The sequence below is a fragment of the Astatotilapia calliptera genome, chromosome 7 (genome assembly GCF_900246225.1).
Source record: "Astatotilapia calliptera chromosome 7, fAstCal1.2, whole genome shotgun sequence".
In the NCBI taxonomy this organism is placed as follows: Eukaryota; Metazoa; Chordata; class Actinopteri; order Cichliformes; family Cichlidae; genus Astatotilapia; species Astatotilapia calliptera.
The window spans coordinates 66,810,043-66,828,593 of NC_039308.1; the positions used below are offsets into that span (position 1 = coordinate 66,810,043).

At 44.8% G+C, this 18,551-nt stretch overlaps 1 protein-coding gene across 6 annotated transcripts in view; it reads right to left on the reverse strand.

Annotated features, from left to right (window-relative positions):
* The window catches only part of LOC113027154 (solute carrier family 45 member 3), a 48,397-nt gene that overhangs the window by 16,725 nt on the left and 13,121 nt on the right, over nucleotides 1-18,551 (reverse strand). For all 6 annotated transcript variants that reach the window (XR_003272993.1, XM_026176730.1, XM_026176729.1 and 3 more), the window contains one exon: nucleotides 4,961-5,323. Coding sequence is in view for 5 of the 6 variants with exons in the window: in XM_026176730.1 (XP_026032515.1) it covers nucleotides 4,961-5,108 (148 nt within the window). In the remaining variant the exon portion in view is untranslated. The remainder of the gene's footprint in view (nucleotides 1-4,960; nucleotides 5,324-18,551) is intronic.

The window sequence follows — 18,551 nt, forward strand, 5'->3', positions numbered from 1 at the left end:
GCCACTTAAACTGGGAAATGGAGACAGGTAGAACAAATACGCTGCTGCCAGCGAGTCTACCCTCGATCACATTTCTCCCTCTGCAGCTGTGGAGGCCCCTCAAAACAATCCTTATCATCTACAGCTGGAAGTGTCACTGCATCACACATTCCCCACTCACTCTTACCTCTCCTAAACACAATGCAAACTCCAGTTTAGAAACACACATGTGTGCTATGAAAAATAGCCAATACAATGAATAAAAAAGCGTCACATGTGCTCAACTAAACGTACTTACGATTAAATGCTAAAAAGCAGAACGCTCTCTGCCCCAGTAAGAGAAACTAGAGAAAGAAAATAATTACTGTTGGATGAAGCAACCACAAATGGCTATTAGATACAGCAGACAGCAGCCATCGGAGAACTTGACACTGCTGCTTGGGGAAATTAGCTATAAGCCTCCCAAGACACGATATCCATCTTCATTCAAATAACATCCCAGCACTCCATTATAATACAAGCATATAGGAATTAGGTTGAAAGCCATTTCCAGATTGGCTTACGGCAGCGTGTTTGAGAGCAACGCTACAGTGAAATCATTTTTCTTCATATCACAAGCAGCTGTTAGAGAAGTGCAAGAGTAGGAGGGGATATTGTTTTATACAGCTGAATGGCCATTTCTGTTGTGCACTCTGAGCCTTTTGTTACGGTGGAATTATATCTATCATCAGTACAGTCACAAGGCAACGTCTCAAACAGACGCCTGCAGTGAGGACCACGGGAATGCCATTTGCACTTACAGGATAAAGCAACTATTCATATTAGCACACAGTACAAATGCTAACAGTCCAATCAGACAGGTAAAGTGAATAACAGTGATCGTCTCTTTTTCCTCAGTGGGGATGTTACTTTGTCACGTACGACCCACCGAAACGCTGTTGCAGACTAAAGGTCATGAACTCGTTTTTAGTTCGTAGTCCACATGTCGAACAATTTCAACTAAAGTGGGCCTTCCCTGTAAGCGCAGTCACCGAACCGGCTCATTAATGCAAATATCCAAATAGCCAATGCCATGGCAGCAACTCATAGTATTTAGGCATATACAGATGGTCAACATGGTATGCAGGCAACCCGCTGAAGTTCAAATCACCAAAACTGGACAACAGAAGATTGGGAAAATGTTGTATTGACTTCTGCCTGAATTTGGCGTCAACAACATTAAAGCACAGATACATGGAGCCTTGTATCAACAGTGCCGTTGGTGTAATGGTCTGAGTATTGCTGGTGACCCTGTCTACACCGACTACATCCTCTGATGGCTTCCAGCAGGATGAAGCAGCATCCCGCAAAGCTCAGACATCTCAAACTGGTTTCTTAAACACGACAACGAGTTCACTGCACTCCAATGGCCTCCACAGCCATCAGATGCCAATCCAATAGAGTATCCTTTGGGATGTAGTAACGCAGGGGATTTGGTCCATTTCAGCTTCACCACCTTTGGCTGAAGCTTCCAACGATTCAGGCTACGTCCACACTAATGCGTTTTCTCTCCGTTTTGGCCTCCTGTCCACGCTGAGACGGCGTTTTCACTCAAGGAAAACGCAGCATTTTGAAAACGTATACATTTGAAAACTGTTGCAGTGTGGACAGCGAAAACAGAGACTATCGAAAACGATGACGCATGTTAGTCATGTGATGCAGTCATGTGACTAATTAAACAAAGATAGCGGAGGGCATTATACAGCAGTTGTTTTGTTTGAGTTAGTATCAGTCTGCACGCGCTCCAGAGAGCTTTTCTTCAAATTCTTTAATTCTCACTCGCTTTTGCAACTTTGTACTTTTGTGTTACTCGCAGCAACAACTCCACCTCATTGTGAGTCCATTTAACAAACTCGGTGCTTTTCCTCAACATTCTGCCGCGACGTTTCAAAGAGCCGGAAAGTAAATAAGCGGCAGACAGAAATGAGGCAGGTCGAATCTTCTTGCATTTCACGCATGCGCAGGACTGGAACGTCAGCGTTTTCGGCCTTTTCAATGTGGACGCACAACTCTGAAAACGACTGAAAATGCTAGTGTGGAGCGTTTTCAGACATAAACACAGTTGTCAAATCTATCCGTGCTGGTGTGGATGCAGCCTCAGACCTGTGAATAAATGTATTCATTTGAAGAACTCCTCAAAGGGTAGTGCTAACGATCTCAGGGACTGATTACCAACCGGCTGCCAATCAAGGTGAACTTTTAGCTCGTGTTCCAAGAATAAGAGAATGCTTCAAATCAAATTATCGTTAATAATAGATCCACATTAAATGTAATTTGCCTCATTATAATTTAATAATAGCATCTTGACATTCACCCAACACAGCTGAAACACCTCTGCACCCTTTTGGAAAGAACGCGTTTGTGTGAAGAGCGGTTACATCCATTACCGTCATCATCATCAAAGGGGAAACACAAGCATGTCATCACTGTTTATTAGTTTGATTTCGAAATGAGTGTGAGCTGAAGAAACTGCGGGTTTGGAGAAATGGCCTTTTGTCTACCACTCTGCACTACTGAGCCGTCGCCATCACGCCTCACACCAGAAACGGTATCGGTTATAGGCAATAAGATCATCGAACCCTACACTCGTGACACAACCTATTAATTACTTTCAATGAAATCAGTCCCGGTGGAGAAATTCCTGCTCTCCATTTATACATTTTGCAGGTCCAGTGGGCATTTTGGAAGGTCCTTACACACCGGCGTGAGCAAATAAGCCTCAAATACATACAGCACCAGAGGCAAAGCCAATTATGCTTTAGTGAATTGCAGTGTTCGTCAAGTTACTTGAAAAAAGTAATCAGTAACTAATTACTGATTACTTTTGAAAATAAGTAATCCCATTCCTTTACTGATTACTTATTTTCAAAAGTAAGTTAATTAGTTACTTTTAAAAAAAACAAAAAAAAAAAACAAAACAAAAAAAAAAAAAACACGATTTACAACCTGAATAGGTAACAAAGCGATAGATCTTTAAACCCAATTCTATTTTCTGCATAATCCATCATACAAAATGTAATCAAATGGGAAAAGCCTTTTTTTAAAACTTGATTTATTAGTTGTAATCTTTTAACTTTATGCATCAAGCAAAGATTAAATTATCTGCAACATTCTCTGACTGGAAGAAATTAGTTTAACATTTAAACCTATTTTCTGCACATTCCAGCACATAAAATAAAATATTTTTTGTGTTTACACTCAGTCTTTCAAATAGATGCAAGTAAAACACAGCAGAAAATAAATAAAGTCAGCAGCCCTGTTGTTCTATTTTCACCTGTTTAGCAGGAGTGGGGCAGGCGGATGTTTGCCGTGGTGCAGGTGTGCCGCAGCGGTCAGTGGAAGAATCTGGGAGTTTCTCATTCCCCTGGTAGCGCACTTGGTGCTTGTTTTCTTCCCGCGCACAGCGGGCACTAATGTTTTTGTCACTTTTTACAGAATCAAACTCAAAGTAAGGTCAGTACTTCCACGCTTTAAACGCTGCACGCTCATACTCTCTCCTGCACTCCATATATGATCCATTGTTGATCTGCACACAGCTGTTGTCACGAACGTCGCACTCGCTTACGTCACTGTCGTGAGACATTCTCGCAAAAAAAAAAAAAAAATCAAAAAAAAAATCACGGTTTTAGTAACGCAGTGTGCTTACGGGAAAGTAACAGTAATCTAATTACCTTTTTTGCAATAGTAATCCCTTACTTTACTCGTTACTTGAAAAAAGTAATTGGATTACAGTAATGCATTACTTGTAACTCGTTACTGTATTTTCATGTAAGCAACAAAGTTGGGTTAATATGTTCACATTACAGTGGCTCCAAACACTGAATGAAGCAGCTCTGTGTGTCTGACGGTCTGGAGGACGTGGCTCTTCCTCCCACAGTTCTCCTCCCTGCTGCCTGATTGCCACACTGACAAAACAGGTGAGTTGACCACTTACCTCCATAAAGACCTCAATTATGTTTTTATGACCTAAATGGAAGATGGCTGCCCCGACGCGTACTCGCACTCCCATGCTACACCCCCCACTGTGACACACAAATTTAGCTGCCACTGGATCTTATATACAGTGCTTCTGCAAAAATTAATGCCGATAGCTTTACACTACAGCAAAACCTACGAAATTCACAGAAACCCTGCTTTTTGTCCTTTTGATCTTCCTGCAGATGCACAAAAATTATGTTTATTAGTTTGCAACGTATAAAGTGTCACAGAATCGCTGATCAGTGTTTCCTTACAGTATATCTGGGCCGAAACACCCAGGTACTATTATATAAATTATATACTATATATCATATTATTATTGGAGATAATGTGTCATTCAGAGTTAGTGGACTAGACCAGCGGTCCCCAACCCCCGGGCCACGGACCGGTACAGGTTCGTGAGTCGTTTGGTACCGGGCTGTGAAAGTTATGGTTTTCACGGTTTTTATCGCCGCTAATAAAGTTACACAATTACCGTACACAGTGAATTCGCCTTTATTATTATTATATTTACAAAATACCACAGTTTTTGTTTTGGTCGTATAATTTTATTTTTTTATTATTTTTCCGCTGCACCTTAAAGGCCGGTCCATGGCGCTAAAACGGTTGGACCGCTGGACTCGAGCACAGTCTCCTATTCGGTCCTTGCCAACCAACCAGGCCTAGCTCAAGGCAAAAACCAATGTTTTATACTGGTCTGGTTTTTGTGTTTGTTTGGGTTTTTTTGTCAAAAACACTCGGAAACAGGAAATGCTCATTATTAGTCACTCTGAACCAGCCATCGAGGAGATAGACAGGACACGCAGCTGAAACCTGCAGGGTGGGCGGTCCCACCTTTGCCTTTCATGTTTAACAGAAAGAGATGAAACGACGAGAGAGCATGAATACGTGTACGAGAGTGAGGCTTAAGTGCATGCAAACACCCACACCGCGAGGTGCCGAAAAGGCCTAGTAATTAGCTTACCTAGCACCATGGTCATGTACCGCTCTTCTACTCCAGCCTCCAGCAGCAGTGGAGGAACGTATGTGATCCCAGCTGCCACACAGATCTCCAGGCCACAGGTCAGGGAGTTCAGGAGAACAAGACGCCAATGAGACCTCCATCCAGGCATATTTACAGAGGCTGGGTCGCCTTTCCTTCCCTCTGGGATGGTCACTACTGGGGGCAGGGAAGGGGGGAAGGATCTGGATAGGGACAAAGGGGGGGATGAGGGGAAGCAGATGGTGCCCCGGTCGGACCTGAGGACTGTCGCAAAGGGACAGCAGCAAAGACACTTTGATGTCTCAGATGACCTGGAGGATTCATCCTCTTCTCAGCATTCTGGATCTGAAGAGCAAAAGAAAAGCTTTCAGTGCACAGTCACATCATGACCATCGTGCAGAAATTACCAGTTTGAAAGCTGAAATAAAACCTGAGCAAAACCGATTATTCACAGGATGACACCTGTAAAGCCACAGATGTCAGTGGCTTCAGGTTACACAGGGGATTATCAGCATCCTTGTAACAGAACACAACCTCAAACAGGTTGCATTATATGTTCCAAAGACACGGAAATGGCAGCAAAAGTCAAAAAGCAATGATGGATTCTCTGAGCTCTTCACCAACAGCTTCAGGGCAGCACGAACAACAACAGGGAAAGCAGATGAGTCAGCTGGAGCAACGTGGCAAACCATTTGCTATGCAAATTACTCTCTGCTGTTTTCCTTGCTCGCTTTTTTCCGCCTCGTTTTAAAATATGCCAGAGATGTAGAAAAAAAATTAACCATTAGCTTTCGGAAAAGTTGAATTTCTCTTTTCTTACTATCCCTCACCACGACACTTGACAGGAGCACCAGTATTAGCACCCACACCTCCCGGAGCCTACACTGTCATTATTGCATTATTGAGCTCTGATTGGAGCTTTAGTCACATATTCTGCAGATTATTGTTGAACTCAATGAGCAATAAAAGATCTTTGCTGGGCAGAAAGGATCAGGCAAGATGATCAGTCGAGTCACCTGTAACGTATACAACACGTCATCCCATCACCTAACATAACGACGACTGAGACAAATTGTCGGCACGTTACGCGTTCTGAGGCGTGAGACGGGTCAGAATGAACCTATACATGTGTTTTACATGTGACATGAAAATCAACCTAACAAATCGTCATGTATGTTAAATCTGTTCACGTCCTGATCCTGAATCACTTTGGAAAACACGATGTAGTAGCGTTAAGCTTAAGCGAATGGACAGCTGGAGTCTCTGCTTGAGCGTGCCTTAGCGCCACGAGCGGCTTTCTGTTGGATTCAACTGACAACCCAGAGCGTTTCATAAGGACTTGGAATAGCACCTTTCGCATTAGCATGTGACGCCCAGGGGCGGGGCAAATCATCAGTATGTTACGCGTTGGGAATGATAATGCTCTGACTGTATATGGCAGGGGTGTCCAACTCCAGGCCTCGAGGGCCGGTGTCCTGCAGGTTTTAGATCTCACTCTGGGTCAACACACCTGAATCAGATGTTTAGTTCATTACCAGGCCTCTGGAGAACTTGAAGACATGTCAAGGAGCTAATTTACCCATTTGAATCAGCTGTGTTGGATCAAGGATGGGTCTAAAACCTGGAGGACACTGGCCATCGAGGCCTGGGGTTCCCCAACCCCGGTATATGGGCTCAGCATGCCAGACACTACTACAGGATCCAATGTGATGCCAGATAGAGGCAGACTGACAACACCGTCATCGACAGTTTGGTCAAGTTGGTGCTTTTAGGTTCAAAAGAACAACAACTGTATCCTTATTGATCACGTTGACAGACGACCCAAACACACATTGAAGCATACGTTCTCCAACATGTTTTTAAAAGTTGTTTAATTCTAGTCAAATCATAACAGCCTCGTGAAACTCTCACTTTCCCAATCAAACAGCATGTATTCACTCCATATACCTGAAAGTGCTCCAATCATTCACCCGAACATGCCGATAAGGCGACCAGTCTCTCAGTGTTTTGAACTGAGTCTGAAAACCAAAAGCAGAATCTTACATAAACTGAAATATCTGGAAACAGCAGAAGAGGCAGATTGATGAAAGTCCTCTAAATAGAAAACTGCCATCCATGAACATCCATGTGCAGATCGCACTGCTTCCTGGAGCAGAAAATAAACAAAAACACAACCAAGAGAAACACTGTCGTCATCATCCACCAATGAGACGGTGTGTTCTGTTAAAGCAGAGGGGCAGAGCACGAATGGTCAGAACAGCCACAACCACAAAAACAAGGCGCTATATTTGCATTTAGTGTGACATTTATCTGCCAATGCTGCCCATCTGTTCACTCCCAGCAAACAAAATGGATGTGATCATCTCAGACGAGACTCGGTTAAGCACAGATGGGTTCAGTCGGTATTTCAAGGACTTTCCACTTTGCTGGGTGGGAAAAAAACCCAAAAAACCTCTTTAAAAAACAAACAAACAACAAAACATACAGCATACACTATTATATATTGTACATATATTTATTAGTTTCAGGTTGGCCATTCTTGTATTTTGCTCGTTTGTGTTGTTGTATTTTGCACATCTCTGTTGCTTGTGGGGCTCGCACACAAGAATTTCACTCGCATGTGCTGTGCCAGTGTGCCTGCACATGTGATGTGACAATAAAAAGTGATTTGATTTTGATTTGAAACAGCTGATAAAGACATAAAATAGTGGCCAAGCCATTTTCCCCACCAGTGGCTTTTGAATAGTATAAGGTGTTAGCTAAGAGGTCCATTTAAAATCTCTGATGCCTTTCACATCATTACAAATCAGGGACATTAACTGAATGCTATCAACACCACTGCAAGACTTCCTCAGGCATTCATACATTCCCATCTTTGTCATTATGACACTTTTGATATAGAGGCTCTCTGAGAATCTGAAGGACAATGCAACAGTGTTAGCAGGCCGGGCCGATCAGGCGCCCGGGTCACAGGGAGAGAGAGGTCCATTTCACACCCGTCAGATCTTATTCCCACCCAGCCTGGACGCACTGAAAGACACTCATCAGGGGACCAGCCTTTGCCCCTGGGCCTGTCTGGCCACTACAACCCCCTACCAACATTCTCTGTGTGTGTGTGTGTGTGTGTGTGGATTTCTTCCTCATCCTTCCTCTGAGGTCAGCTTTATCTTTGACCTGCATTCTAAGAGGAACCTTCTGACATCTTTATGGTTCTCGGTGTGAACGCCTTCCACCGCAGCCCCATCTGACTCTGTTAGACTGAAAAAGTGGCAAGAGTACAGAAATCTGATTTTCCCAAATGCGCGTCAGATTACAGTGTTTTGGAAATGAAACTGTGTCGAACTAAAGAAGGACTGCAAGACAGCAGTGCAGAGTGACATTCATTCATGCTCCTTAACCTCCTAGGACCTGCGTCCACCTATATGGACATCCCATTTTGTGTTATTTAGACCAAAATACTTAATTTTGCTCTATAAGGGCCTGATATCCACTTACGAATATCCTCATATGTGGCTCTCATTTTTTTTAGAAACAAAAATAAGGTTAAAAAAATCTCTCTCTCTCTCTCTCTCTCTGCCCAAATATCAAACAAATTCAGTTTTAAAGCAGAACGGAGCTTTCAAGCTCTCAAGTCTGCATGTTAGGGAGAGGGGACAAAGGAGACACACACACACACACACACACACTCCACTGCTTACTTAATGACACCTGACTCTACAATGCATTGCAGTCATGACCTTCATCTTCACGTAGCCTCGGAGACACAAAGGCACGCTTAGGCTGTTAGACAAATGACTTTCCTGCTGCTCACCTGACAAATAACACAACCGGAGCCAGACAGGTGACGGCGAGGAGATGGAGGCTGGTTTACTGTTGTCAGCTCTCCTTTTGCTCCATTACCAATTCCTATTCAGCCTCGCCCCCTCCCAACTCACAAAAATCAGCCCTAATGACTCCGAGTGGTATTCTTAGAATACAAAACAGCCTTTGTATACATTGTGCCAGGGAGAGTAATTTAATAGAGGGAGGTATTAACTCCAGACTAAATGTTTTGATGCAGGATTCTTATAGACTGTAAGATACAGGAAGCATGTTTGGGTACGAGCGGAGGGTCTCGCAGCAGATATCAAGGTTTGTAAGAGAAGAGCGGAAGGAATTGTTTTGAGATGACATCACAGCCAAAAACACAGCGGAGGCCGTGGCTGCAGAAACAGCAGGAGGCTCTGGTTGGCTGCTTGGCTCACGCTGAATGGCTGCAGCACTATAGCCGCTCTGCCTCTCCGGTTCCTGGACATTAATGGACCCAATCGTCCGCACTGAGAGACAAGCAAGACCAGTCTTTATGCAGACCACTTGTTTGGCCAGCAAACCTTTTTCTATGGCTCTCTCTGTAAAACAAGACAAAGTTAAGCTGGACCTTTACTTGGTCCTGGAAGCTGCTTAGAGAGGAGCACTGTAGAAAAGTAGCAGGTGAAAAGGAAACAAACAGGTTACACCTGGAAGGTCCTCGAGGTGGGCTCCCATCAGACATGGGATCGCTACAGAAACAAGTATCAAGAGGCCAAATTAGACCCAAATTATTGGATTACCATCCCCGTTTAGGAATTCAAAACGTGCACCAAGATGAGATCAAGTAAAAAAACCAACATACTTTTACTAAACAAATGCTTCAATCTCTTCTTTACACGTCAGTTCAGATGGTTTTGCTGCTTTGCACATTAACTGGCATTTGAGCTGCTTTGGCTTCCTGATTTGCGTGACTTCAACACTCAGCACGCGAAACCAAAGCCTTTCACAGGTCCGCTAGGGTCAGAGACACGTAAAGTTCGTGGCCACACAGTGAGTGCAAGGGTCGTGCGGACATCTGCGTGCCATTTATGGATTTGGTGACGTGCATGTATGAGCTTTATGTTACTACGAACCAGCTGCACATGCGTCACAGGTGAGTACGAGGGAGCGACCGCTCATTCAGTCCTCTCCAACCGTCCACGTCTGCATCTTCCCTCAGCATGTGCATAAGCATACATTATTAATTTGTCTCCAGGGGGTAAATGAGACTCTTCTTCATCCTGGCGTTGTTCCCGCTGGTGCAGGGTCCGCTCTTCGGCAAAGGTTTGGTTCTACATTTGGTTCTGTCCGAAGCGTCCTCAGGCGATGCGTTGACGGTCTTAATGTCTTCCTTGATTTTGTCCATCCACCGTTTGGCTAAGCTAAAGCTAACACCACACCGGCTGCCTTTACCCAGTATTTTTCTCGCCAATGGCCGTTCTCTGGCAAACAAAATGGATGAGATACGGCTCTCCATCACTAACAACAGACGGATTATGGACTCAAATGTCATGTTTTTCACCGAAACATGGCTGAACAACAGCTGCCCGGACAATGCTATCGAGTTAGCAGGACGCCACACACACCGAGCCGACAGGCTAGCAGATGACTCCGGCAAGACCAGAGGTGGAGGTTTGTGCATTTATATTAACAATGCTTGGTGCATGAACTCCACTACTACTGAGAGTCACTGCTCACCTAATACGGAGTTTTTAATGGTCAAATGCAGACCTTATTATCTCCCCAGAGAATTCACTTCGATCATACTCACTGCCGTGTATATACCCCCCGACGCTAATGCTAGGTTGGCCATGAAAGAACTTTCTGCAGCCATTAACAAACACCAGAATAAACACCCCGAGGCTGCTTTTATTGTTGCTGGCGACTTCAACCACACCAACTTAAAGACAGTCCTCCCCAGATTCCACCAACATGTCTCCTGCCACACCAGAGGAGACAAGACTTTAGACCATGTGTATTCCAACCTGGCTGGAGCCTACAAAGCCACACCCCTCCCCCACATTGGACAATCGGACCATCTCTCCCTGTTCCTCACACCTCGGTATTCACCACTCATCCAACGTGTGAAACCTGCTGTGAGGACAATTAAAGTGTGGCCAGAGGGGACAGACGCAGTGCTCCAGGACAGATTTAAAAACAAAGACTGGAATATGTTCACCCACACAGACCTGGACCAGTACGCCTCATCTGTACTGGATTACATCTCCAAAACCACAGACAGTGTCACCACCCAGAAACGGATCACCATGTACCCCAACCAGAAGCCTTGGATGAACCGGGATGTTCGTCTCCTCCTGAAGGCCCGCAACACCGCCTTTAGGTCAGGAGATGCACACGCCTACAGCACAGCCAGGGCTAATCTAAAGAAGGGCATCAAAAAAGCCAAACACCATTACAAAAAGAAGGTAGAAGAACACTTCTCCAACTCCAACCCCCGACGCATGTGGCAAGGACTCCAGACCATCACAGACTACAGGACCACCAAACCCTCCCCCGCATCCTCTGATGTCTCCTTCCTCAACGAGCTCAACAACTTTTATGCTCGTTTTGAGCGAGGGAACCCCACAACCACAACCAAAGCAGACATGACGCCAGACCACCAACCTCTGACTCTCTCCCCCACCGATGTAGGAGCGGTGCTGAGCAGGATCAATGTCCACAAGGCTGCAGGTCCTGATGGCATCCCCGGTCGTGTTCTCAGAGCGTGTTCTGGGGAGCTTGCAGGAGTGCTCACAGACATATTCAATCTGTCCTTGGCCCACGCTGTGGTACCGGCCTGCTTCAAATCCACCTCCATCGTCCCGATACCCAAAACCTCCAACCCATCTTGCCTCAATGATTACCGCCCAGTAGCACTCACCCCCATCATCACTAAGTGCTTAGAGCGACTGGTCCTAGCACACTTCAAATCCTGTCTCCCCCCCACCCTGGACCCCCACCAATTCGCATACCGCCGGAACAGGAGCACAGAGGATGCAGTCTCCATCGCAATGCACTCTGTCCTCTCACACCTGGACAACAACAACACCTACGCCAGAATGCTGTTTATAGACTTCAGTTCAGCATTCAATACAATCCACCCCTCACAACTCATCAGGAAACTGACAGACCTGGGCATCAGTTCCCTCATCTGCAAATGGTTACTGGACTTCCTGACCAACCGCCCCCAACATGTCCGGCTGGATAACCGCTGCTCATCTACCATCACAATGAACACCGGTGTACCACAAGGCTGTGTGATGAGCCCTTTCCTCTACTCCCTCTTCACCCACGACTGCAGACCTGCTGATGGTTCCAACACCATCATTAAGTTTGCAGATGACACCACGGTGATTGGCCTCATCAGTGACAACGATGAGGCCGCCTACAGGGAGGAGGTGGATCGTCTGGCTGAGTGGTGCGACAGAAACAACCTGCTGCTTAACACCGAGAAGACCAAGGAGCTCATCGTGGACTACAGGAGGAATGCTGACCCACATCCACCCATCCACATTAAGGGGACGGCTGTGGAGCGTGTGAGCAGCTTCAAGTTCCTGGGAGTCCACATCTCCGAGGATCTCACCTGGACGACCAACTGCTCCAAGCTGGTCAAGAAGGCTCACCAGCGCCTCTTCTTCTTGAGGACTCTGAGGAAGAACCACCTGTCCTCAGACATCCTGGTGAACTTCTATCGCTGCACCATCGAGAGCATCCTGACCAACTGTATAACAGTCTGGTACGGGAACTGCTCTGCCTCGGACCGGAAGGCGTTGCAGAGGGTCGTGAAAACTGCCCAGCGCATTGCCGGAGCACCACTTCCTGCCATAAAAGACATCTACAGGAAGCGGTGTCTGAAAAGGGCTGGGAAAATCATCAAAGACCCCAGTCACCCATCACATGGACTCTTCACCCTCCTGCCCTCTGGGAGGCGCCACAGGAGCCTCCGGACTAAGACCACCAGGTACCGGAACAGCTTCTTCCCCACAGCTGTCAGACTCCTGAACTCTGCCTCCTGACATCTGACCCACGTTAAACTCATGGACTGAACATACACACACACACCCACAATGGACAACTGTACCCTCAAACACAATAATAACATGGACTGAACCACCATTCACAACCACCAGCACTTTATATAGCCTCTGTAGAAACTATCTACACCCTCACTTATCTTAACTGCACTACTGTATAGCTCTGTGTAAATAATCATTCTGTACATTCGATAATCTTTAATCCTACAACTGTTTACAACTTGCATAGTTCCCATTTCTGTATAACTGTATATCCCAGATTCTGTAAAGTTATTTATTTCATATTCTGTATAGTTTTTCATATTTATATCCTGTTCATATCCTGTACATAGCTTGTACTCACTACAGCCTGTACATACTTATAGTTATAGAATATTCACAACATACTTCATACCGTGTACATTATAACATACCATAATAGACCCATTTCTGTAATATACTCACATATCTATATTATTGCTAATATATATTGTAATATATCTATATCACTAAAGCACTTCTGGATGGATGCAAACTGCATTTCGTTGCCCTGTACCTGTGCATGTGCAATGACAATAAAGTTGAATTCTATTCTATTCTATTCTATTCTTCAGTCTGCCTCGAGGCCGGCGTCCTTCTGGGTCGATCCTCATAGCCGTTTTTGCTACAGAGTTCTCATCGCTTCGAATCACATGTCCGTACCACCTCAGGCTCAAGCATCTGCAGTAAATGATATTGTAAACCTATAAATTAATGAACATACCACAGTCAGTTCATTCGAATTTTAAGCTGCAATCCAACAGTTTGACAGCGAGCCCACACTCGGCACTTGCTCCAGACTATGTGCAGTCGGTGAGCCGTTTGCTGTGTAGCAACAGATGCGTCAGTGACATTTTCCATTCAGCCCAGTCTTCCTCCTGCAGTCGCACCTCAGAAAATAAGAACTCGACAGCAGTGGAATCAAGTTTATTCTCAAGCAAGTTTATTCTTAGCTGGCTGCAAATTTAGTGATGCCACGCAGCTGCATTTGTTAAACGACAGTCCAGCTGTGAACAACAGGATACTCTTCTGTACTGTGAAGAATTAAGAGGCAAAGGAGGGCCAACCCAGTATTAGCTAGGTCTAAGTAAAAAAAAAAAAAAAAGCATGTCATATTTTAATATGTATGACCTAACAAATATTGAACATACAACCACAACATCAGCAGCTATACCCGATCAGGTCGGACGTGAAGCTACAGCACAGCTGTGCAAACGCTTTCAAAATGTACAATTTACAGCACACAGTACAACTCACTGTATTTATAAACCAGGGAAAACGTCTGAATTCACCAAAGAGGCCTAAAAGTCTTAGAACTGAAGTTTGAGACCACTTTACGTAACCGGCTGAAATGAATCGTCGAGCCTTAAAATGCCAAAATGTGATTTGTTAGTCCACATCGCCCAGCTCATATCTCGTGTAAACAATTATTCCAAGACATCAGAGATATTAGATACTCTATGCGATTACAACAACCTCCTTTCATCCCTTCTTCAACGAGCATTACCGGGTGTTGTCATCCAGATTAGCTATGCTAATCCACCGGCATCATTCTCCAACTTCTTTGCGTTTGATTTGGATTTTCAGCCTGTTCCCAACTCTGACCCTCATTTCACTGCAAATCCTGTGACCAACCTCTTCTTTTTATGCAATTTTAAAATTTTAAAAAAGGAACAAGTGCAAAGCTTTGGTGCAAATAACCCCCCCAGTTTTGTGCAGCCTGAGTAAAAATTACAGTCAATCACCGTTATTTTAAAATGCTGGTTTGGTGAGAAAATGTGAGTACGGGACATGCATCTTATATTTCAGCTGGAAAGCCAACCGAGTCTCATTTCTAGAGGGTAAAAATAAAATTCTTTCCGTTCAAATCTCCACATAATTAGGACAATGACTCAGAAGAGTCTAGACTGAAAGGATGACAAGCAGACGGTTCATAGCTCGTGAGAGAACGACGCTGTAGGTTTTCCTTCAAGATTTATTTTAATAAGAGACTAATTTCTTCTGCTAGGAACAAAATATGTCGTCACTATGAATTCTTTTTAGGATTCGTTCCCTCCCAGCACAGGAACGCATCTTCACACCAGTAAGATCCAACCATGGAAAGAGTGGAGGAGAGCACCAGTGCTCACCACACCGAGGCCAAAGATGATTCACACAGCTAGAGTGAGGTCTCACAAACACACTGTTACGACGCGGCTCAAAGCCGCAACATAAAAAAATGAGACGAATATCAGAGTATGGGTTTTATCTTAGAATGGAAAACCAGGTTGGCTAAAATGGCTGCTGTCACCAAGGCAAAGACAAGTGAGCTCCCTGGGAGCTTGCATCAGGTATGCTTTTATCCACACCTGACTAGGTGTGGCCAATTAGCACCAGCTGAAAACATTGAGGAGATTAGGGGCTGCAGAGATGTAACACCTCCTCCCTCAAAAGGGTTCCTCTAGGACCCCTAAATTTATTACAAGCCCCTCTGAAGCCTTCAGGTCCTTGACCCACAAACCTGAAATAAAAGTAAAAGCTACCAGAAGCACAGTGTTCACATTATAGTTGGCATCTTTAAGCATGGATGCCCCTGCATGAGGATTTGAAGTTGCCACACAACAGTCAAACCCAAAATGATGACCTGACCTGCTACAACACAAAACCAAAAGTAGCAACAAATAATCACAACCAAGTGATCTGTTCTCTCCACCACACAAATGGTCACATACGAGTGGCCCTATACCACAACAACTTACTTTAATCCACAAGGTTCAGTAAAGAAAACATACTAGTGACCACCCACAAATGGAGAGCTATGGCCACACGACGACCACGTCAAGGGTGGCTCAGCACCCCTCAGTGTTATTGCCATCACCTGGCCAACAACACTCACAAGTGATCCAACAAAAGTAGCCATATTCCCCACAACACTAAAGGTCACAGCATAAAACACTCACCTCATGAGGATGTCATTAGCATCCATCAACACTGACATTAGATGCGCACACAGTGTACACACTATGCCAACTTAAAAACGACCTACCTGCCTCAGCTACAGACCATAATTAATGAATGGTCTCAAACCTCTTGCCAACCCATATGGAAAAGAAATAGTAAAAACATACATGATTTACTCATGAAAGTGGCCACTTTCATATATTTTTTTAGTAAGTATCCAAAACATACAAGTTTCATTATATAATTTTTCAAGGGATCTTATATCTGTTTTCACCCTTGTATGCTTTTCATACAAGTTTCACACAAGACAGATACAAACTTTATAAAATTATATATCTATCTATCGATCGATAGCTTTGTCCAGCTTTGTTGGGGCCATCGAGATATATATATATATATATATATATATATATATATATATATATATATATATATCTCGATGGCCCCAACTGACCGAGTGCTCAGTGAATACCTCAGGCAGCAGAAACCCAAGAAAGAGGAGGGAGACGAGGAACCATCATGGAAGGACAGGCCCCTGCACGGTATGTACCACCGGCAGATAGAGGAGGTGGCTGATATCCAGAAATCCTACCAGTGGCTGGACAAAGCTGGACTGAAAGACAGCACAGAGGCACTAATCATGGCAGCACAAGAACAAGCTCTGAGCACAAGATCCATAGAGGCTGGGGTCTATCACACCAGGCAAGACCCCAGGTGCAGGCTGTGTAAAGATGCCCCAGAGACAATCCAGCACATAACAGCAGGGTGCAAGATGCTAGCAGGCAAGGCATACATGGAACGCCATAACCAAGTGGCCGGCATAGTGTACAGGAACATCTGTGCCGAGTATAACCTGGAAGTCCCGAGGTCAAAATGGGAGATGCCCCCAAGGGTGGTGGAGAATGACCGAGCTAAGATCCTGTGGGACTTCCAGATACAGACGGACAAAATGGTGGTGGCTAACCAACCGGACATAGTGGTGGTAGACAAACAGAAGAAGACGGCCGTAGTGATCGATGTAGCGGTTCCGAATGACAGCAATATCAGGAAGAAGGAACACGAGAAGCTGGAGAAATACCAAGGGCTCAGAGAAGAGCTCGAGAGGATGTGGAGGGTGAAGGTAACGGTGGTCCCCGTGGTAATCGGAGCACTAGGTGCGGTGACTCCCAAGATAGGTGAGTGGCTCCAGCAGATCCCGGGAACAACATCGGAGATCTCTGTCCAGAAGAGCGCAGTCCTGGGAACAGCTAAGATACTGCGCAGGACCCTCAAGCTCCCAGGCCTCTGGTAGAGGACCCGAGCTTGAAGGATAAACCGCCCGCAGGGGGCGTGCTGGGTGTTTTTTTTCTATATCTATCTATCTATATTTTTTTTTTCTTCTCTCCATATGGGAAGTTTGGTGCCACTGGTTTACTATGTGCAACTCCCAGCCTAAAATACTAAAAAAGAAAGAACAACAAAACTTTACCTGTCTGGTCTTCAGTGGTGTACCGGGCTCGAGGCAACTTTAAACGCAAACTCAAGGGTAGGCAGCAGAGCGGGGTACAGTTTCCCACCAAACCCTGAAGCGTACCCCCACCCAGGATAACCACCAAACACAAACTAAAACAACAAACAAGTGCTTCGATGGAAGGGCAGCACAGCCACTCAGCTGAAACACACTAAAGGGACGTTGCTCAATCACACACCAGTGGAGATTATTGTGGACTTCAGGAAGCACACAGCTCCACTCCCCCCCATCATCCTGACTGACACCCCCCATCACCTCTGTGGACTCATTCCGCTTCCTGGGTACCACCATCACCCAGGACCTGAAGTGGGAGCCCACCATCACCTCCGTCATCAAGAAAGCCCAGCAGAGGATGTACTTCCTGAGGCAGCTGAAGAAATTCAACCTGCCAACACGGACGATGATGCAGTTCTACACTGCAATCATCGAGTCCATCCTCACCTCCTCCATCACCGTGTGGTACGCTGGAGCCACTATCAGGGACAAACAGAGACTGCAGCGTGTTGTGCGCTCTGCTGAGAAGGTGATTGGCTGCAGACTCCCATCTCTGCAGGACCTGTACACCTCCAGGACACTGCGGCGTGCAGCTCGGATTAGAGCTGGGCGATATGAGATTTTTTCATATCACGATATGTTTTTTTCATTTCAGGCGATAACGATATCTATCACGATATCAGCCAAATAACTATATTTGTAAGATTTAAATGTGCCGTTGCTCACAAGTAAAATGTGAAATAATCAGCAGCTTGTTTTTATTTAAATATTTATTTCCCATAATAAGTTCAACAGGGTAGATGTACTTAAGGAACATGAGACTTTTTCAGATAGATAAAGGCAAATATTGCAAACTACACAAAAGGCAGCCGCTAAAGCGTTTAAGTTTCAAAATAGAACAAATGAAACAGACTAAATTGTCAATTCCACTTAGAAACAAAATATTAATTCTAAAAATAAATCTTAGTTTGTTTTACAGAAGAACAGACAAAACTGACTAACTTTTGTCAATATCAAATAAACTGAGAACTAAAAGGAAATTCTCGATCTCTCCTTGTTGTATAGCTGAGCTTTTCAAACAGTTTTAACAGTTACTTTAGTCTGACAAAAGCCGAATGACGAATTAGCGCTTCCAGTCAGAGACTGAGGCTACGTCCACACGTACACGGGTATTTTTGAAAACGGAGATTTTCCGTTTTCGTTTTAAAAAATAATCCCGTCCACACATAAAGGCAGAAATGAAGGAAAA